Source organism: Lasiodiplodia theobromae (genome assembly GCF_012971845.1).
Source record: "Lasiodiplodia theobromae strain AM2As chromosome Unknown scaffold_7, whole genome shotgun sequence".
Lineage (NCBI taxonomy): Eukaryota > Fungi > Ascomycota > Dothideomycetes > Botryosphaeriales > Botryosphaeriaceae > Lasiodiplodia > Lasiodiplodia theobromae.
The window spans coordinates 531359-552229 of NW_023336563.1; the positions used below are offsets into that span (position 1 = coordinate 531359).

General features: G+C 55.5%; 6 protein-coding genes across 6 annotated transcripts; 3 read left to right on the forward strand and 3 right to left on the reverse strand.

Moving 5' to 3' along the window:
• Positions 1-146: 146 nt before the first annotated feature.
• Positions 147-485, forward strand: LTHEOB_2832 (Amylopullulanase; the record flags this gene model as incomplete). The annotated part of the gene is made up of 1 exon (XM_035511688.1): positions 147-485. One exon carries the CDS (start codon positions 147-149, stop codon positions 483-485), a length of 339 nt encoding a protein of 112 aa, XP_035363558.1.
• Positions 486-1986: 1501 nt separating this feature from the next.
• LTHEOB_2833 (Ascorbase and cu-oxidase) lies at positions 1987-3927 on the reverse strand (the record flags this gene model as incomplete). The annotated part of the gene is made up of 3 exons (XM_035511689.1): positions 1987-3478; positions 3530-3743; positions 3798-3927. 3 exons carry the CDS (start codon positions 3925-3927, stop codon positions 1987-1989), a joined length of 1836 nt encoding a protein of 611 aa, XP_035363559.1.
• A 4651-nt stretch (positions 3928-8578) lies between these two features.
• On the reverse strand, positions 8579-10433 carry LTHEOB_2834 (MFS multidrug transporter; the record flags this gene model as incomplete). The annotated part of the gene is made up of 6 exons (XM_035511690.1): positions 8579-8836; positions 8924-9502; positions 9560-9584; positions 9642-9948; positions 9998-10122; positions 10183-10433. 6 exons carry the CDS (start codon positions 10431-10433, stop codon positions 8579-8581), a joined length of 1545 nt encoding a protein of 514 aa, XP_035363560.1.
• A 1478-nt stretch (positions 10434-11911) lies between these two features.
• LTHEOB_2835 (Oligopeptide transporter) lies at positions 11912-13778 on the reverse strand (the record flags this gene model as incomplete). Its single annotated transcript, XM_035511691.1, has 3 exons — positions 11912-12280; positions 12333-13387; positions 13460-13778. The coding sequence occupies 3 exons, from the start codon at positions 13776-13778 to the stop codon at positions 11912-11914; spliced, it is 1743 nt and encodes a 580-aa protein (XP_035363561.1).
• A 2383-nt stretch (positions 13779-16161) lies between these two features.
• On the forward strand, positions 16162-18142 carry LTHEOB_2836 (uncharacterized protein; the record flags this gene model as incomplete). The annotated part of the gene is made up of 3 exons (XM_035511692.1): positions 16162-16601; positions 16654-17581; positions 17750-18142. The coding sequence occupies 3 exons, from the start codon at positions 16162-16164 to the stop codon at positions 18140-18142; spliced, it is 1761 nt and encodes a 586-aa protein (XP_035363562.1).
• Positions 18143-18780: 638 nt separating this feature from the next.
• Positions 18781-19721, forward strand: LTHEOB_2837 (3-oxoacyl-(acyl-carrier-protein) reductase; the record flags this gene model as incomplete). Its single annotated transcript, XM_035511693.1, has 2 exons — positions 18781-19076; positions 19133-19721. The coding sequence occupies 2 exons, from the start codon at positions 18781-18783 to the stop codon at positions 19719-19721; spliced, it is 885 nt and encodes a 294-aa protein (XP_035363563.1).
• Positions 19722-20871: the final 1150 nt, after the last annotated feature.

Below are 20871 nucleotides of genomic sequence, written 5' to 3' on the forward strand. Positions count from 1 at the left end.
GCCACAGCCAAGCCCAACAAGAAGTTTCTTCTTGCCGCGGCGTCCAATTCGAAAAGCTGGGCATCACGGCTTCCGTGATTCGCTTCCAGTCGACCGACCTGACTCTAAAGAAGGTCGGGTCCGATCTGAAGCAGACGAGGTGTCAAATGCTCGCGGAAGCCGAAATCAGTCAAATTGTCGAAGTCGTCGAACAAGGTCATACCTTCCCTGGGGCTTGGCCTACTGATGCTCGCGCAGAGAACTCTGAAGCGCTTTTCGACGGACTCGTTGACTCATTCAAGCCCTGGTGGGGTTTCCACGGGGTGCCGAAGCAGAACATCGCGCGTCCTGATGTCAGAGAAACTAAAAAGCCTGGCACTCAAGACGATGATGACGAGGCAATCAATCCCGACATGCAACTCGGGTTGGGTCTTGCCATCAATCAGATCCGCGATGAAGCTTCCATCATCGGTAGTGACAAGCGCATCGACAGTCTTATGGAGTGAATGCTAACAGCACTGTGCTTTCAGCCCCACAAAAAGGACTGCTGAATTTCAGCTACCGGAATTAAATTGTCAAATCAGGGGAGCTGAAGCTCTTCTCCGGACGCAAATATCGATGTAAAAATTAGACAATCACGTCCGGACAATCGCTTCAGCTCCCCAGCATTGTGTGAATTGTAGTCAATCAGATTATGAGTTCAAATTGTGTCGTAAGACATGCTGCACTTTATGGATAGTCGCAGCCTTCGTCGGGATGTTTTTATATCTGCTACGTCCAGACATTCGCTCCAGCTACCCATGTCAAGAGTGCAGTATCTTCCACGACTGCACACCTGTACTCCACTACAATTCCCCAAGGAAATCGCCCTGCCACATGGGGCCCCCCAGCCACCAACCCAGAAGCGAGGCGAAGATCGGCCGTCACCATCTCCACAGTATCCAGCAAAGCAGACGGCAGCCCACAACAGCTCTTCGGCAAGAAAAATGCACGGATCATCAATGACGACAGAGGGGTCAACGACCGTTATTTTTTCTTTTCTCGTTCCATTCTGTGGTTCGCAAAAGGTTAAAAACACCGCCGAAAGCAAAATCCGAGACAGCGGCACCATCCCCACATGGCTCGGTCACGGGATCGACCGGTCAACGACGACTACGGACGGGAAAAAGGCGAAACACTGGCCAACAACACCAGAAAAAAAAAATCCCCCGCCATGACGCCGGCCCAGAGCCATGGGATCGGGAAAGGCGGTCAGTGCAAAACAAAATTTTGTTCATCCTTCACCGACTCGGTACCGTGGCTAGGGTGTGCTCTGTGCGGGATGGTGGGAATGCGGGAACGGCAGCCGCAGTGGTGATGGATCAAAGCGAACGGCTGAAAAAAACAATGGAGGAAGATGTAGATGATGGATTGGGACTACCGATGACAATTTCAGCGGGGAAACGATGGGGGTGTGGGGGTGACGATTTTTTCCCACCCACCAACAAAACAAGGGTTCTTTCGGCGGCCCGACTCCAGCTCGTTGCTAAAACCGCATCTTCGGGTTGCGACGTTCGAAGTTGCAGCGAGTCGGGATACCCGCCCAGCTGGTTCTGCGCGCGTGCGCTACGAACCGTACAGACGGGTCCCTCCTGCAGGAAAAAATCACATGCGGAAAACGACAACCATGATGTGAGGAAGACGTTATGCTTTGGAAGGTGTGTTTTATTCGTCATTTCTTCTCGTGGACCCTATATACTACTATCCTATATACCAAATCGCGCTTCCGGCGACCTATCTACAGCTGGGGTTATATAGAAGCGCGTACAGTTCGTTGCGATTAACAATTAAGAGCTCAGACAAGAAATTACTGTAGGACGTCTGCTCGCTGTGAGGGCGAGACACGTGCTGTAGGTTGATGAAAGAACAAAAACGACGCCGCCGAAATGCTTGTGGGACTCGCCTTCTTGAACGCCTTGAACGGTGTATGCAATGTATGTATAAACAAAGGAGAGCAGGTGCTTCAGCCTAGAGAGGCATGGCCTTTCTCTTCAAGCCGGAGTCGATCTGATCGATGGGGTTGGTGGCAGTGTATTCGCCCCACACCTTGCACTGGTCGCCAAATGAGGAAGGAATGGCGAGCTTCTTGATGTCGTTGGGACGCTCGAGGATGTTGAGGTAGAGGCCGGCGGAGACGTGCCAGGCAATGTGGCAGTGGAAGGGCCAGAGGCCGGGGTTGTCGAGGTTGATCTGGATGACCATGTAGGAAGAACTGCCAGTCGGAGCCGGCTGCAGGACGTGGACGTCGCGGTACTGCGGGTTGTTCGGGTTGGCGATGGTGCCGTCCCAGTGGCCGACGCCGTCAGCGAGCACCCAGAAGTTGTGGCCGTGCATGTGCATGGGGTGGGGAGCAGGCGAGTCGTTGTAGATGACGAAGCGGACCGACTTGTTGGAACCAAAGTCGTGGACGTTGCTCTGAGGACCGAACTCGGCGTTGCCCTGCTGGATCTGGTACAGCAGAGCGTCATTGAAGTCGGCGCGGTAGGACGGTCCGCCAAAGTGCCACAGCCAGTGAGTGCCGTTCCACTCGTTGGTGATGTGGAGCTCCGTAGTCGTAGACGGGTTGGGGTCGGGCATGACGGGGTGCAACGGGAGACCGAGCGAGATGTCGTCGTTCTTGCAGACCGTCAACTTCGCGTCGGGCTGAGCAGTCGAGGCGGGAACGACGTTGGGATCAGCATGATCGTAGACGACGACTGCGAGGGCTTCAGAGGCAGCCTTGTTGAAGGCGTTGCAGCCGTCAAGGCCAATGTCCGAACGCATCCAGTAGGAATCCGATGGCTTGCCGGTAGCCTCGACAACGACATCGACACGCTGTCCGACGCCGAGAGTCAAAGCGGTCACTTCGAAAGGTTGGACGGGAACGAAGTCGTGGGCAATGACGGTCATTTTGTGGCCATCAATACTGAACCTCTGCATGGCCTCAGCTCCGGTGTTTGCCAACCGGAGGCGGTGCTTCTTTCCTGCGGTGAACTTGAACTTGGCCACACCGGCATCGGGAACGCAAGGCAGGTCGGTGGTGGAGCAGTCGAACTCGCCGAAGCCGTTGATCAGGTTGTTGTCGGATGGCGGCGGGGGCGTGGGGTTCTTTCCGGTCGGGTCGGCCTGCATGGTCTCCTTCACGATGTCGTAATACTGAGCATGATACCAGTCGGAAAGCATGACAGGGCCGAGATCGATGTCGTAGCCAGCGCTGTCCGGGCCGTAGACGACAATGGCGCCGGCAGCTCCACCAGCATACTGCGCGCTGTAATGGCTGTGGTACCACGAGGTACCGTACTGGTCGGCACGGAAACGGTAGGTAAAGCTGTCGTCCGGGGTAATAGGGCACTGCTGGACGCCGGGAACGCCATCCATCCACTGGCTCTCCTTCTGCGTGAAGCCGTGCCAGTGCATCGAGGTACCCTCGCCCTCTTCTTTACCCAGAGCATTGTGGACGGTGACTTGGATCCAGTCACCCCTGAGAAAAGTCAGCAACGGTCTCCAAGACGTTGGCGGCAATGAAACATACCAGTTCGCCTCGATCATCGGGCCGGGAAACTGGCCGTTGACGAGGACACCCCTCTTTGTTACGCCATCAGGGGCGATATCCTGGTACGTGACGGTAAAGTCGTACTCTCGTGTAACGCCGGTATTGGGCATGCTAGGGTTCTGGCCGCTCCAAGGAGGCTGGCCTATGCAGAAAGGCAGATGTGGTGCATCCACAGTACCCAGGGGACCGCCGCCTACAGGGAAAAGTCAGGCATGGGTGGGCGTGGAAGAAAAGGTGGGGAACATACCGTTTCTGGCCTGGGGAGAGATGTTGCCTTGGGTGCTGCCATGAGCCTCCCAGGCACCGGTCCACGATTCGTTTGTGAAGGTAGACCGAGCGGCAAGACCTCTTACCACGGACCTGGCAATGAAAGACATTGTGATAGTGAGAGAAGTGGAAAAGAAAAAGGAAAGTCAAGGAAATATGGGCTGAGAGAAGCCCGGGGTTCAGAAGTGAGTGCTGGACAAAGAGCTTGTATCTCCAAGCGAGTAAAGATGGTGAGCTGCAGATGGGCATGATTGGGATGGGGCCATGATGGATTATAAAGTGTTGGTAGCTGGGGGCAACGTCTCGGCGGGGCTGTCCAGCAGGGGCTGTGTGAGCAGGCGATGCCATGATCTCTGCGTCGACGGTTTTTGCCCAAAAAGGAAATACAGCAGGCGGAGGGAGGCAGTATGTCGGCGCAGTTGGTTACTGGGCCAATCGGAAGAACCATGGAAGTGACATGAGGTTGAGCCGCCTCCTCCTTGGAGTCAGCAGGGCGGCGGCGCGGTGCAGGGTGGAAGGATGTTCGCATATGCAACCGTCAGCGGAGACCCGAGGCGGCGATTGGTCTCGTACAGGGACAGTGCGGCAGCCAGTGCAGGGTGTGCCAGTCAGGAGAGGCGTGGAAGGATACTTTGACGTGAGAGAAGGCGTGATGAGGCGCCACACCGCGTGGGCCGCTATTTTGGGGCGATCGGATAGCCAGTAGGAGCAGGGTGCCGTGGGCCAAGCAACAGCGCTGCGGCAACCACGTCGAGGCGATTAAGCATCTGACGGATCTGACAGTCGTGCAGGTTGCGGCAGCTCGAGAGCGGGTCGCAGCCGGGTCGACGGTAGCAGGCATCGTCACAAGTCGGGTCGTCCCGCTCGCGCACTGCAGCGGTCAGGCGATCAACAGAGAGCGATGGGGTCCGTGGTTGCTGCGAGAGGTTGTTGGCGAGCAGAGGGCAGTCGCGACCCGGCTGGAGAGCCGACGAGCGCTCAGTCGTGACATCACCCGCTACCGCTGCACCGACACCACCAACACCTCGCAGCTCTCCCTCTCAACACCCAGCCAAGGCTCTTGGTATTCCTCGCGCCCGCTCTCGCCGGCGTCGGCGCATGCCGGGCGACGCAGCCAGCCAGAGGCTTAGGACGGAGCTTACTGCTTCCAGCCCGGGGTAGCGCTGACGCCGCAAAAATACCCACCACTGGTGGTGCGGGGTGGCCCCACAGCCCTGTGGCTTCGCTTCAGCCCTGTGCTCTGGCCTGCTTCACCATCACTGCACCATCGCCTTGGCGCTCACTACGCGTATTCTCGTCGTCTGGCGCTGACTGAACAGCACTCCGCGCCGACAATTATCCTCCTCTGAGCCAAGAGACAACACCATCTGTCGTCTTCTCCTCTGCTGCCGCGTGCACTGAGACCGCATCTTACTGCAGATCCACGTCTGCCTCGCCGTATCAGGAGACCCGCGACTATGCACCGTCGCCCCGAACCACGTTCGCATGCTTCGTTCGCCATCGCCGATACGGCCGCTCGTCCGGCCTCCCTTCGCTCGTTTTCGTTACACGTCCCATCCTGGTTTGTCAAGCGACCGCTAATATTTAACCTTACTTCAGCTGACATCTGCCTGGCCCTAGTCCGTTCTGGCAAATGCTGTACTACTGAGAGGCATACCACGTGCTCCGGCACTGGTCTTATCCCTCGGATCCTCTCTCGTCGACTTTGGCTCGGGGAATCCGTACACATCCTTCACCCCTAATCGAGTAATCCGCCTCGAGTCATCACTTCACTATAGTCACATTTCAAATCGTGTCCAATTTTAGGTCTCTCACGGCCAAGAAGCCTCGAAAATCCAAATTCCTCAATCAGCCCAGCTGAGCGCCAGAAAGACGCGTCACGCCACCTTGCTTGCCGGTAAGACGGACAGCAAATCAGCCTGGGCGCTGCAAAATTCATTGAGGGAAAAACAAAAAAGCCCCCAAAATCTGACATCGGCGTCGAAAGCTCCGCGCAAACACTTCCATTTTACCCCGCCAGCAAAAAGGACAACGCCATGAAAATTTGAACCCATGTCGGGGTGTAACCCGCGCTGTCCGCGCAAGGGCTGGCGCCTCTCCCTGGCAACCTTTGTCCTAAACCATTTCCGGGCAAAAAGGCCTGGTGAGGCATCTGGTAAGCTACGAAAACCGCGCTCCAGCAACGGCCGCCGTCTCCGTTCCGCTACCATTCCTGATAAGAAACCAGTGAGCATTCGTTTTACCTGATTGGCTCGGGTGATGCTTTCGCTCGCTGGTTCTTGGTGCGGATCCCTCCTGTCCGGTCGCGAGCGGTACGCCGCCGCGACAACGAGGCTGCACTATGGCAACGGCAGGAAGACGGTCCGAATTGTCTGAACACAAGCGCCTAAAAAGATCTCAAAGACAACAAAATGCATCAGGGTGACGCCAAAGACCTTGTAGATGTGTTGCCGAGATGCCGGCATGGCATTTGGACGCGTCGCGATTTGAGGTAAATACCAGTTTCCCCAACAACTAGCTTCTTCGTACAGCCGCCGAGCCGCCGGAGTGGACTGTGCACCCAGACCTTTTCGCTCGTTGCGCGATAAACTGGATGGCGCGACCCATAGCTGCTCTTGGTTACTCCGGCGATGAATCCAGATTGTTCCGATGTGCACATAAATACCTTGTCCGATACCCCATTGAATTCGCAGTTAATTTCAACCTTCAAATTGAATAGCATACCGCTATTGAAAAAATCTCCATCCAACAACTTCAAAAATTTATGGCGAGTCTCTCCCTACCCGTGAAAGGAGAGGTTACAGACGACCTGTCAGTAAGTTGCATATTAGTGGCGGCATCAAGGTAGCCCAAGAAGCTCGTCTTTAGTGAAAGGCTAACTTAGTTGTGAAAGATTTGATCAAGATGCTTCACCTTGGATTGTAGGATCCTATCGCAAGCTGTTACGTCGTTGATATACGCTCCGCATTGGTCATGGAATTCCCGAGGTATGGAATCCAGTTGACTTTGAACGTACAGAGACGAGATTATGGACCCAATCAAGGCTACATTAAAAATTCCTGTCCTCGGTGCGAGCTGACTATTAGCTTGTACTGGTCTGTCGCCTTCACCTTCAGTAGAAGAAAGCCGTGGTGTTGGTGACCAGAGTTGAACGAGAACCTCGAGTCGCACTGACAATATCCTCCTACACCGGCAACAGATACGAGCCGTCTCCTGGAAGCTCGTGTAGCCCTGTTATATCCGACCTCCGGCTTCTCAATCCACAGTACAAGCCAGTAGAGCCTCTTGGGCATGCTAAATGGTACGAGAAAGGGGAATACGGCCTGCATGCGTCTACCAGGGGAGGCTGCCGCTTAATATGCTTCGAGAAGCATAAGAGGTGAATGTGGGCCCCAAGAAAGGGCAATCGAAAGCCGAGAAGCTTCATCTGTGATGCAGCGTCGATGCACAAGTTGGTGAGGACTTCGTGCTGGTGGGTATGGGGGCAAATCACGTCGAATACGTTCTTTTCAGTACCACACGTGTATCAAGGCTTTGTAGAAAATGTGCGTGAACAATATTCGAGTTCACTCGCCGTCGAGTGCTCATTAAGTACTATAGAGAAGCATTCCGGGTAATTCTAATGAGAAGTGCCGTGGTTCAGTAGTTTGCAAATGGTTGCTAAACTCTTCTCACTACATTGGTAGTCAAAAAAAAAACATCCAGACGTGAATGTGGGATTTAATGTTGTATCTTGGCGTAGGATTCAAATTCAAATGCCAAGCAGAGTGCAACTAATCTGATGGAAATCGTCTTCAGTGGCATTCTGTGATGGTAGCAAGTGTACCCCAAGCCCCGAACAGGATTTTAGGACGAAGGAAGAGCTCACTGAGACAGTTAAGAGATCGCCGGTGGATTGTGGGCCTAGTGGAGATCAGAGTCACGAGCCAGTAGCCTCTAGGGGGATCTGGTAGGAAGGGCAAAGCGAAGACTGTTTGGTACGTTAGCTCGTTCGGCTTTCCGTTCCCTGATCGGACTATGAGAGAGCTGCACCTGGACTTTAGGCACCACTAGTCTCGGAGTGTCCTACCAAGGCATCTTCGCGGAACATGCCAAAATGGGCATATCAACAGAAAGATGGAGGCTCAGTATTTGCTGGCGGAGATTGGCTGATACGGCGATGAGGCGTCAGCTCAGACACGGCTATGGGAACAAACAACCTCAAGCAGAACCCATAAATTTAAAGACCCATTTCGAAACTCATTTTATGCCAAGGAAAGACCACTGCACTTACACACTTTTAATTTAATATCATATTAATGCACTGTGATTAATCAGCCTAGGTGTTCAGAGTGGGGGTTCAATACACGCCCCATGCCACCATTGACTTTAGGATAGACGTTCATCCATTTTACTTCATTCAACACACATATATACTGTGCAGGTTTCTGCTGCCTTGAATACGGTTACTAAGTTCCAAGGTAGTTACGGTTCAATGTTTTACGGAAGCTGGACATAGCTTCTGTATTTAATAGGCAGAGTAGCTGAATACTTGCGAATAGATACTTGCGTAATTGTCTCTAAAGAATGAGCCCTCTACGGATACTTCAATTAATTTGAGATGCATTTCTTTGAAATAGAAGAATACACATCCCCCGGCATTCAACTTTCTGATGTCCCTACTGGACAACGAAGCATTTAAAAACGATTAAGAGAAGAAAATCAAGTTGGGAAACAAAGGGACTACAAACCACAGCCTCCCGTCGATACGGACCCCCCTTTTCAATCAAACTTCACCTGCCCGAATTTGCTCTGGCGGATGCGTTCGCCGTACCGACTGAAGACGATGGGTACGGGCAGCAGGGCCAGGGCGAGGAAAGCGAGCAGGGTATTGCCCCAGCCGAGGCCGAGGGCGTTGTACATGTCGAGCCCGGCCAGCGGCAGGACGGCGCCGAAGACGGAGCGCAGCACGGCGTTGGCAGCCATGGCCGAGGCAGCGTACTGCGTGTAGGCGTCGACGAGGTAGGTTTGCACGCACATCTAAAGCAGAGGAAATGAGATGGGACGGTCAGCGACGAAGTGATATTCTAGATGGCATGGCTGGAGATCAGGGGGGGGAGGTCATACCATGCAGGCGAGCAAGCCGAAACCGATCAGCATGGTGCCGAACAGGGCGATGGCCCAGTGCTTGTGGTACTCGGTGGTCCAGCCGTAGATGAGCAGGCCGGCGGGGATGCAGGCGGCGGGCGGGCCGGTCAGAAGGAAGGGCAGGCGATGCTCGGGCTTCATGGCGCCGCCCGACGCCTTGACCTTGCGCAGCGTGGCGTCCGACAGCTTGCCGACCATGGCCAGCCCGAGGATCATGCCGATGCCGATGCCGATGTAGGTCAGGCCGACGGTGCCCGAGCTGAAGCCGTACCGGCCCTCGAAGACGAAGGTGAAGGTGGTGAAGAGCAGGTACAGGATGCCGTACGCCACGGCGACGTACAGCGACATCAGCCCCACGATGGGGCTGAGGAAGAGCATCTTGGTCGGCCGGATGATGGCCCGCATAAGCAGTGCCCGGTGCGGCACCCCCGTGTCCAGCTTGCTGCGGAGCGCCGCGTTGCCGGTAGCTTTGCGCAGACGCGCCGCCTTGTGCCTAAGGAGCGTGGGTGCGTACGTCTCGCGGAGGAAGATAAAGCACGCGACGGTGACCGTTCCACCCTTGGTGAGCGTTGCTTGTTAGTATGTACTGTTTCTCGTTGGACGGTAACCACTCACCAACATGGCAAGGAGCCAGAACACCCTTTGAGACGAAGTCAGTTTTGCCTTGCCCTCTTTAGAAGCGCTGAATGCCACTCACCACCTCCAGCCCTTCGCCTCGACCAAAAATCCACCGCAGATAGGACCAATCACAGGCCCCAGCAAGGGTCCCATTGAGAAGATGGCCATGGCTCCTCCGCGCTTCTCAACCGGCATGACATCGGCAATCGTGCCTGCTCCAAGGCTCAAGCAGACTGCGCCAAAGCAGCCGGCCAGGAAACGGAAACCAATCAGCATGCCGAGGCTATCGGAGACGGCACAGGCGATAGTGAAGATCAGGAATCCACAGTTACCCGCCCAGTACAGGGGGACGCGGCCGTACATTTCGCTGAGGGGAGCGATGATGACTACGAGTCGATCAGTGAATGAAATGGAGAAGATGACAGAAAGACTTACGAGGGCCCAGTGCAAATCCTAGAATGTACACGCTCACCACAAATGTGGCTACAAGATTGTTCGTCGTGTGGAACGTCTTCAAGACCTGGGGAACACCGGGAGCAAACATGGACGAGGCAAGGGGGCTATAATGGAAAAGCGTCAGCTGGTACCCGGGAGACGCCCAAGCCGATGTTCAAACCTACGTGATGAAGGTGACGCAAGACATCAGCCCCAGATTCGACCATTTCTTCTTGGTTGACCAGTTCATGGGGTTTTCAGGGTCATCATCGCCATCCCACCATACCAGGTTTGCATCTTCATCCTGCGATTGACCTTGCTCTTGTCGGTTTTGCTGTTCCCCGTTGACCGTCTCGCTGGCCGATGTGCTCGGTGCCCTGCTTATGCCTTCACCGCCAATGCCCTTGCCAATACCTTTCTCTACTTCAGTCTCCATTCTTGTAGGAATTTTTTCTATCTTGGCCCGGGAGTGTACGGTGGAAGTAAACGTAGGGCGCGAGAAGCTGCGTAATCGATCTTGTTTGATCTTGGGATAGTTTCTACACAATACCCGAGCAGTTAGTAAGTGACCATGTACAAGGCTCGACTGAGCGCAGCAGCATGATGAAGTGGCCTCGACACGTCACTCGCTGGGACATGGCGGTCCAGGATGAAGCACATCTATGTGTATACAACGGGGGTTTGAATGACCACCGGCATGGCTTGAAAGCTTGTACGAGTAGACGTAGGAGATGAAAAGAGCTGCAAGTTGGGTTCGCGCATGAAAGGTAGATCAGACTTACTGCCCCCTCGCAACGCTTCTGCTGTTCCCAGTTAGCGTATTCGGTAGCGTAGCGCCGCTGCAGGATGTGACAGCAATCAAGGCGTTTGAAGTATAACAGATCGCATCCGAGCCCCTGGGTGGAAACGCAAAAGATGATAAAAGTCTAGGGCACTCGATCCACTGCTGCGAAGGAAAGAGGTTCAACCAGGATTCTTGCCACCTTTTGAACGGTTGCAACCGTGTGTGCAATGAGGCGTTGCGGCGTGGAAGCAGCTGTATCCGTACCCGACCATTCTTGAGTTATGCCGACGATTATGCAAAAATTATGCACGGCCTACGCAACGTGAGGCTTCCCCGCTCCCGTCCCGCGCCATCGCCCAGATCTTGCAGACCCTGTGCACCTGTTCTTTCCAGCAGGATTCACGCTTGATCGGGCGACCCTTCTCCGGGGATCTTGCATATGTCCAGGCTGACCAAATTTTTCATCAGCATCGGCCATACGAGGCCCGTTCGCCGGGGAACACAGCAGTGAGACTTATTGAAAGCGTGTGATTGAAGCGCCCGTGTAGATGCTGAAAGAAATTAGTCACGATGGCTCAGATCTTTCGGCACTCACCGTGGAGTGAATGGCGAAACGCGCATGGATGTTTCCCGCTGGCATTACAGGCGTGCAGTCCCCTCTCCCAGCGATGGCTAGCGTGGATTTTTTATTTGCTCGTGTCATGGGTAGTTGAAGCTATCGTCCGGACGTGTATGTAGAATTTTTAATTCGACATTCTCGTCCGGACGATAGCTTCAACTACCCACGTATTGTTTTTCTTTTTCTTGTCAAAAAAAGAAGCGCTGAGGCATGGTTACGCTCTATTCCAGAGCCCTGCTCTTCTTCGCGCTAGCTGTCGGCTACAACACCCCTCTGTAGTTGTCGTGCGCCTAAGCTTTACGCGAAATGGAAAGCGAAGAATGAGCTTATCTGGGAGCTAAAATGTCGCACATCTGATGGTTGACAAGGTAGATAAGCTCGGCTGTTGCGGAGACCAATTACTCATCACGAAGCATTTCGCACCGCATCAAAGCTTTTGAATGATTAAATTTGGGGTACAATCCAAAAAATCCCGTACTCCCAGCGTTACTACTTTTTGTTGATTCAGTATCTACACCTTCTCCTGCACCTGCACCGGCTCGTGGGTTACGCTAATGCTGCGCTCCACGTCGGAGGCCTCGCTCGTCTTTCCCATGTGGCCGGTGGGCAGCATGTTGAGCTCATCTTCTTGAGCGTCCAGCTTGCGGTAGCAGAACCAGAAGAGACAGCCACCCACGAAGGAAATAACGGCCATGGAGCCGTAGTTCCACACCAGAAGTGGGTCGGTCGACAGCGGGTTGAATGCCTCGCCAATAGCGGCGGAAATGGCGCTCATGAACAGCGCAAAGGCGGCAACCAACGAACGCATGTTCTTGGGCGCCTTGGAGAAACCGTACTCCAGCGAAGTGATGGAGGCGAGGATCTCACTGATAGCAATCAACTAGATGGGCAAATTAGAACTGACGGCGTATGCAGGGTCCTGGAACACTTACCACGTATGAACCCGTCTGCGCCCACACGTTGATGCTGACATTTTCGCACCCATCACCTGACGGGTAGTCGCCGCACTCGCTATCTTTGTAGATGTAGTACTGGAGAACGCAAGCCCAGACCATAGCCATGCTGCCGGTGAAGAAGCCGCCGGTGATCTTCTTGATGGGCGTGAAGTTGATGCCGGCCTTGCGCAGGGCAGGGAAGATGAAGATGTCGCAGATGGGAATAAAGATAATCAGGGCAAGTGGGTCGAGGTTCGAAAGAACATCGTTGGGGATGCCGTGGAGAGCCATGGTCGAAGCCTGAGATGTCAAGTTGTTGTTGAGCTGGTTGTACGTGATCCAATACAGGGGAAGCCACAAGAAGACGCTGCACGCCTTCCAGCCACGGCTGACTTCGTCGACCCAGGCATCATCGAACGTCATCCAAGCCGGCTTGGCCACGCCCAGCTTGGACGGCTTGAGCTCCTCCCAGAAGGTGCCATCGTGAAGGTTGCGGTAGAAGGCAACGGGGTTGATGGAGAAGCGCTTCTTGGTTCCTAGCAGCAGGAGCTTGACGGCAGGTCCCAGCACGCTGCCCTCAGGCTTCGTGTGGGCATACCACTTGCGGCAGAAGAAGAGAACCGGCAGGGCGACGCAGAACAGCAGAGTCGGCAACATGAAGGAGAGGTAGAAACCGACGTAGCGCTCGGCGTAAGCCATGCTCAGCTGGCCGACGAGGGCACCGATGTTGATGAAGAGGTAGAACCAGTTGTAGACCCTCGCGGTCGTGACAGCCGGATCCACGATGACGCGTTCGCCGTTCTTTTTGGTGTGGACGTACATCTTGCGGGGGATTTGCTCAGCGATGAGCGGAGAGATGTTAGGCTTGAAGCCACCAGTGCCAACACCCATAATGATCAGACCGATGACGAAAGCCGCCAAAGCATGCTTGGGCACAGCCATGACGGCGGGTGCGGCCGATACAGTGAGGATCACGTGGCCCAGGATACTGATGCAAACAGACATCCAAATGGTCTTGAAACGTCCCAGATAAGAATCGGCCACATATGCGCCTGCCAATGGCATTAAATAAACAAAAAATTGATTAAAAGTGGTGAGACCAGTGGATGCTTGCTGGCCCATACCAAGGGCACCGGGCTGGGCATCGTCGGCGCTGGGGTCAAGGGCCTTTCCGGTGGAAGTTCCGGGGTTATCTTGCTGGATGAAGTTGACGAAGACTTGGGTGGTGCCGTAGTAGGAGAGACGCTCAACTAACTCGACAAAGGCAATGGTGAAGGCCTTGAAAGGGATCTTCTCGCTCACGCGGTGAAGAGTGCGAAGCTCCTCCTCGGTGGGAATGGGAAGATCATGGTCGAAAAACTCGCTTTGAGGGACGGCCTGGCCGTCGACCAAGGAAGGATCTACCTTGTCGACGACATTGTTGTCGGTGATGTCGCCAGGCATGGTTGGTGAGGCGGGGGGAGGCACGAGGAAGGGTGGTGCTTTGGAGCCGGACGGTCTGTAGCTCGACGTTAAATAAGACACATTGCTCTTGCACCAGCGACCGGCGTCGGCGAGAGCTGGACCATTGCGACGTCGTTATCAGTGCAACGTTGATTAGGAAGGTCGGAGCAGGGGTGAGGGCCAATGGGGCGTGGAGGCGTTCGGCAGCCCGCCTGTTTTGGGCCTCTCCCCGCCGCCAACCCCGGGGCAAGCATCGCCAACCAAAGCCAACCAAAGCTTTGCCGTCTCCAAGCATCGCCTTGGCTTCTTGCACCACCACGGCGCCCGCCACTCCTGCTCGTCATGGCCCGTCGCCAACAGCCACCAGACGAAGACCCGTGGAAGCGCTGAAGTTTACAGGGCGGTCGCAAGGGCGCACGACTCGTGCCTGTCTCCGACGGCCGGCGCCGTCGCAGGGTTGTTGGACCGCAGCGACACCCCCGCATCCATGGCCTTCTGGAAGCCCGCGCCTCTGCATGCCATGTTCTCGACCAGGAGCCGCTTGTTTATCGTCCAATCGCCATCTCTCTGTCTGCAATGAACATCTGGCGAGCGGCAACCCCGAGACACGCTGATCACCGGACCGCTCGATGTGGCGGGAAAAAAATAGGTGAGTCCAGGGAGGGCTGACGCAAGACATCCGTTACGCGTGCTCGGCCGTTGTCGGTGCGCGTTGCTCTGACCGAATTTTTTCTCTTCCCGCGGCGCACTGCTGAGCCCGTGCCGCACCTTATCGATTCCTCTCACTCCACCCCGGCGCATCCCGCGAGATAGCGAAATTGACGTGCTCTTCAAGCCAGCGTCCAATTTTTCCGCGCCAGCGCGATTGCGACATCGATTTCTGTTAGCAATTGCCGACGCTGCCCTCGCTGCCGTTTCGCAGCGCACGCCGACACTCACTTGCTTCTGCCAGCAGACGTTGCCACCGCATATCATGATGCTTCGGCGGTGCCATATCAGCCGGCAAGCCACAGCACTGCGACCCCTGCCGGCATCCCCACGCAATCGAATTCCAACCACCTGGTTTGTGGACCGTGGGACGCCGCCTGCCGTGGGCCGTGCTAGTCCGACCTGCAGCTGCCATATGTGGAGGTTTCGTATTATTTGTGTCGCCTTCTTTATCTTTGTCCTTCCCTTCTCAGACAGACCCAAATCCTTCCGGCTGCCAAAGCATTGGTACCGACTTATTAGATGCGCAGGGAACCGCAGATATCGCGACTCGACGAAGTGGATTCGCTTACAGCAGCCAATGGCTAGCGTGTATTTATTTTTACTCATGTCATGGGTAGTTGAAGCTATCGTCCGGACAAGAATGTCAAATTAAAAATTCGACAAAGACGTCCGGACGATAGCTTCAACTACCCACATATGTCGTTTTTTTCTGAAAAAGAGCTGGGGCATAGCTACACCAGGGGCCTAATTACTATTCTTCTTCATGCTAGCCGATGCCCCCCTGTAATATTGCAAGGATAAGGACGGGCAGTTGGAAGCATCATCTGGGCATGGATGTGCACGGCATCAACATCAACCGGCCTGGCCCAACCTCATTATGACGCTCAGCGCAGGTGATTAACTCGACGGTGTCGCAACAGACTTCGCAGCTTCACATGCATCGATGGCAGTTCCAGAATCGCTCGATCACGACCGGTCAGCCTGCGATGGGGTGCAGGTCCCAGAAAAGAGATGCATCACCCCCCGCCGCCGTGCCCTGGTTTCCTCCAATCAAAGAATCATTTGGTCCCGAAAGACGCCGCGAAAAGAGCAGACGGTTTCTTCTTGCACTGTTCAGTTTTTGCATCGCTTCTCCATGTTCCTCTTCAACAGCTGGGTTTCCGATTTCGGCAAGCCGCGCTAACTGCTTTTGTCGCTAGCAAAGTCTGGGGAATTTTGGCCGTCTCAACAAGACGTCGGGCTGTGGCTCGGGATGGCGGCATGCAGTGCCACCCTGCACGGCCTCGCCGCTGCCCGACCTGACCGGCGCAGACGGCGCGCACATTGGCCCAGAAGGAACGCGTGGTAACAGCGAGCATAGCAACTGCACAGCAACGAGCAGGCGCATGGACCGCGATCAGCAAAAATGCCTTGGATGGCCGAGCGTCGCACCGCCATACGTCACAGACGGTCCTGCCAGCAAAGCCGCCCCCACGTGACCCCAGCTTTTGTCGTCGCTCTTAGAAGAGCGCCCGCGTTCGCAACCTCGTCGCTGCCTAATAGCGCCAACGCCGCCGGTGAGCCGTTTCCTCCGCAATCATGCAGCCTCCCGTCCAGTCGAGGCTCAACTCCACCTACAACTAGCTGCCGCCTGCTCCCCCACTGGCCATGTAGCCTGCGACTGCCTTCTGCCATGGCCGAATTTGCCCCCATTATCCAGGTCGTGGCCTGGGGAACAAAGCTGTCGCTCGGTCTGTACGACTTCGGCATCTCCAATCCCTCGGCCACCCGAGAGCTCAACCGCACGGCAAAGAGCGTCAGCCTCTTCTCGCTCATGCTGAAGCAAGTCGGCACCCTTCTGCGCGAAGACGTCACCTCGCCCTCGCCCGAGTCCTACGAGACGGTCCAGGACATCACTCTGCTCGCCCAGAATGCCTTTGCCGCCATTGAGGAAGTCCTGCCCACCAAGCCGCTCCCGCATTCCGACGACCCTGCCTCTTCACCCCCGCGGAAATTGGATCTCGTATCCAAGAGCAAGCTCCACTATCTCCTCGCCTACGTCGATTCACTGAACGCCACCCTGTCCGTCATGCTGCAGGCTTTTTACACTGTGCGCGTCATTGCATGGTCCAGGTCAGACGACTCGTCCCACTATCCCATCTTAGACTAACCTGCTGCGCTACAGATCTCGCCAAGACCGTGCTCCAGCCTCCGCCGCTGATGCCGTTGCCAATGAGCGCTCTCAGCTCGAAGTCCTGGTCATCGAGCAACAGCTCCTCCTCCTGGATGTCTCCGAGGCCCATGCCGAGTACCGCCGAAGTCGTGACTTCGCAACCAACTCTGACCAAAGAGATCCCAGCACAGTCCAGGATACCACCCCGCCTCCCGACACGCTTGAAAAGTACAAGGACCAATCGATCAAGGCCGCAAATCTTCAATCCAGCATCACTGAGAGCTCCGCCTTTGTCCGCCGTATCTCATCCACATCCAGCAATGACATTCTGCACAGGTGGACAAGGCTCAGTGACATCGAGCGCCGGCTGTCCTCCACGGATGAGTATCCTGGTACTCTGCAAACGGTTCAACAGGGACTTGAGCGGCGAGACAGCTACCAGCCCCGCGTCGAGTCTGATAGTGAATCCGAAGAGAGCCCCAGCCTAACGCGGAGAGATTCGGAGGCGACGTCCCCGCGACCACAAGTACCGCCAGGCGTCCACCATGCGGGTGTCACGGACCGAAATGCTCTTCCTACTCCGACTGCAAACATCCAAAACATGCGATCAAGCGCCCTTTTCTCGCCTGGAGGCTCATATGCCTGCCTCTCCCCTTCCACCACATACGTACCATCAGGACCGTCACCAGCTCGATCAGTAAATTCAGGGTACTTCCCATCTCCACGAACCAGCTCCAACACGCTCGGCTCGAATCACGCCCCGGCATCCGAGGGAAGAGAAAGAGCCACCAGCAACGGACTTGGTATTCCATGGAGGCTCTGGCAGGGAAGCAATCGCTGGGATTTTGTCGACGACCAAATAATGAACACCAACTCGCAGGCGCCGGTGGAGAAGGCATACACGGAGCGCAGTAGCTGGACCGAGATCATGCAAACTTGGGTACGAAGAGAGGCGCTCGAGGAAGCTCGATATAGTTTCAATCAGGTGCAAAAAGAGATGCCTGATGGTAACCGCACAAGATTCGAGACCTGCTTTTGCATCGGGAAGCCTCTGACTTATGTGGGTTTCTCTTGATTCGTATATCGTTTACGAGACTGACGAGAACAGGCCGAGATCCGAGGCCTTGTCGACCGATCCATCGAGCTTTTCCGGCAAGCACAGTACCCTCCACGGCTCAGTGCCGACTTGAGTGATTCCAGAGGTAGCATCCGAAGCAACAATAGTGCGGGATCCTACCGACGCGATCGAAACGGGAAGAGTTACAGCGACCGATCGCGTGACGGTCACGATTCTTCGGCAACCGATTCCGACTCCGACGCTCGTCCTCGTGCGCGGCGCACCATCTCTTCATCGAGCATCAAAAACCGCAGAAGTAATAGCAGGCGTAAAAAGGAACGCGAGAAGAGAAGCAGCGGAAGTCATACATTCGGTACCTTGGCCAAGTATGGTGGCGTTGCAGCTCTTCTCGAAGGTCTGCCGGAAATCCTGCGGGGTATCTGAAGTTGATGGTCTTTTTTCGTGTCTCTTTAAGCGTAGCATAGCGGTGGTCGAAGCTGATACCCTAAAGCAGTCCTTCAAGTTGGCAAGGATCGCTGGCTTTATTTGAGCATTTCCCTCGTTCGTTGACGATACCTAGGTATTTTATCAATTCCAGTCCATTCACACACATCGGTGGCTGTTTCGGTATTGCTGAAGTACTATCGAACAGGCCCAAATAGCCATCCAAATAAGATGGGAGCTTCTTTGACTTGGGTAAGGCGAGTCTTTGGACTCCGAATCGCATTGGTCAGACATAAGCCACGGGCAAAGGCAGCTCGGCAATCCTTCCCATCAACGCTCTTCTCGGCCTTCGTGGTGCTGTAAGCAACGCATAAGTTCCCTGTTTGGGCGTAGTCCAAGGTTTAGTCAGATATCCAGTCATCAAACAAAGCCACCACAGGCAAGCCTCGTCTCTTGGAGAATCCTGGGCAGAAGAGTAGACCCCGCAGGACCCTTCGTCTTTCACATGTGTGGAGATAGAAAGGTATAAAGGCTGCTATCCCCGAAGCAGATGGTGATGTCCGATTCATAAAAGGTCTTTGATTCTGGAAAACGTCAGAAAGTTCCTCCAACCAACATATTCATTTCACTCTGCCAGCATGCCGTACATCTGGCTAATCACCGGCTGCTCGTCCGGCTTCGGTAGGGAGATTGCCCTGGCCGCAGCCCAGGCTGGCGACACGGTCGTCGCCACGGCCAGAGATGCATCCAAGCTCGCCGACCTTAGCACGGAGGCGCAGGGCGAAGGCAAGATCATTACGAGGCGTCTTGACGTCCTGGCCAAAGACGAAGAGATGAAGGCTACCATTGACGAGATTGTTGCCACTGTCGGAAGGCTTGATATACTTGTCAACAATGCCGGATACGTGCTGGAGGGTGCCATCGAAGAGTGCAGGTGTGTCGCATCTCACCACCCCTCCTCTCCCTTTCGAGATAGCTAAAGTCGATCAGCTACGAGGAAGTCGACGCGCAATTCGCCACCAACGTCTTCGGGCAGCTCAACGTGCTGCGGGCGGCGGTGCCGCACATGCGCTCGCAGCAGCAGCCGGCGGGCGGCGTCATCGCCAACCTGGGGTCCATCGGCGGGTGGCGCGGCACGCCGGCGGCGGGCGTCTACTGCGCGACCAAGGCGGCCATCGCCGTCTACTCGCAGTCGCTGCGCGCCGAGCTGGCGCCCTTCGGCATCGACGTCACCTGCGTCGAGCCGGGCTACTTCCGCACGCGCCTGCTCACCGGCGCCAACAAGACGGCCGCCCGCAACCGCATCCCCGAGCTCGACGAGGCCACGCGCGCCACCCGCGAGGCCTTCGCCCGCGTCAGCGAGAGGCAGCCCGGCGACCCCGCAAAGGGCGCCAGGGTGCTGGTCGACGCCTTGACCAAGAGGGGCAGGTGCCGCGACATGCCCCCGCTGCCGCCGCGTTTGGCCTTGGGGAGCGATGCTGTGCATGTCATTGCCGGCGTGTTGGACGAGAGTAAGAGGGATCTGGAGGCGTGGAGGGATATCGTGTCACAGACGGACTGTGACGATGTTGCTGGTTGAGTCAGTCACGCGGTGCTTGACGTCGTTTTGGACGTCTGTATGCCCCCGTTTCTGTTGGAGGGGGTTTCTGATGGCAGGCTGCGAACAAAACGTCAGCTAAGTACGGGACAATTGAGCAGATACCCAGACGTAAACGTGAAGTCCAACAATCCAGCTGGGCTGCTTTGCTCTTAAATGCTGCTTTTGGAAGCTACGGGTGATGAATGACAGCGGCCGGTTGCCCTGGCAGACCATGCACGTGTGTGGAAGAAGCGAATCGTGTACCGATGGCTATAAAACCCCTTCGTCCCTCGAGCTCCTCTTCCCTTCTTCGTATGCTGAGCGCTGCCCGCGGACGATCATTTGAAATAGCCAGAACCAACCCATGTAGCTGCCAGCCAATCCTCCAGCTACCGCTGTGCGATGCACGCCTTCGCATCCCCGCCTGACAACTCCTCAGCTGCGCAATGTGCTCAACCACCTTCAGACCTTCTGGTCTTCGGCCGGCATTGCTCAGCGCACAGAACCCGTTACCTCACCTTGACAATCAGCTAGCAAGGTTTCTACTTCCAGCAGCTTCAAGATCCTTCGCCGACTGAGAGCTCAGCGCAAAGAAACTACCTTCCGGTTGATCCTATATTCACTTCAAGGTTCGACAAGCAAGAGCTCTCCCTTGAAGGCTCTCTCACAACTTACCGACCCCCGCTTGTTCTGCATCTCGCCGACCAATACATGCGGATCCCCTCACCCCAGCAACCGTCCGTGTGGTCCCACCTCCCAGCAGTCTGAAGAACCGTCAACAACTCACTCTTCTGCACACATCGCTCGGCTGCATCCCTTTTGTAGCTTCATACCACCGCCGAAGCTACCAGAAATGACACTGCCGTCGTGCGCTGTCAAATCAACACCCCAAGCTCAACCTTCAGATCGCTCATGACCCCAACGAAAGGCTTCTCCGTATAATAATAATACACAGTCAACCACTACAAACGTTCTTCAGCAAGATGGCCGGGTTCGACTACTCTGCCGCCCATGATCACAGCAATCACAGATGCCATGCAGGATGAAAAAGGCAACTTCCCGTATCCGGCAAGCGACTGTGTCGTCTGAGTGAGCTCGATCATACCACTTCTGGATCAGTGGCTCCCGAGCGAATGAGGTCAGGGAAACG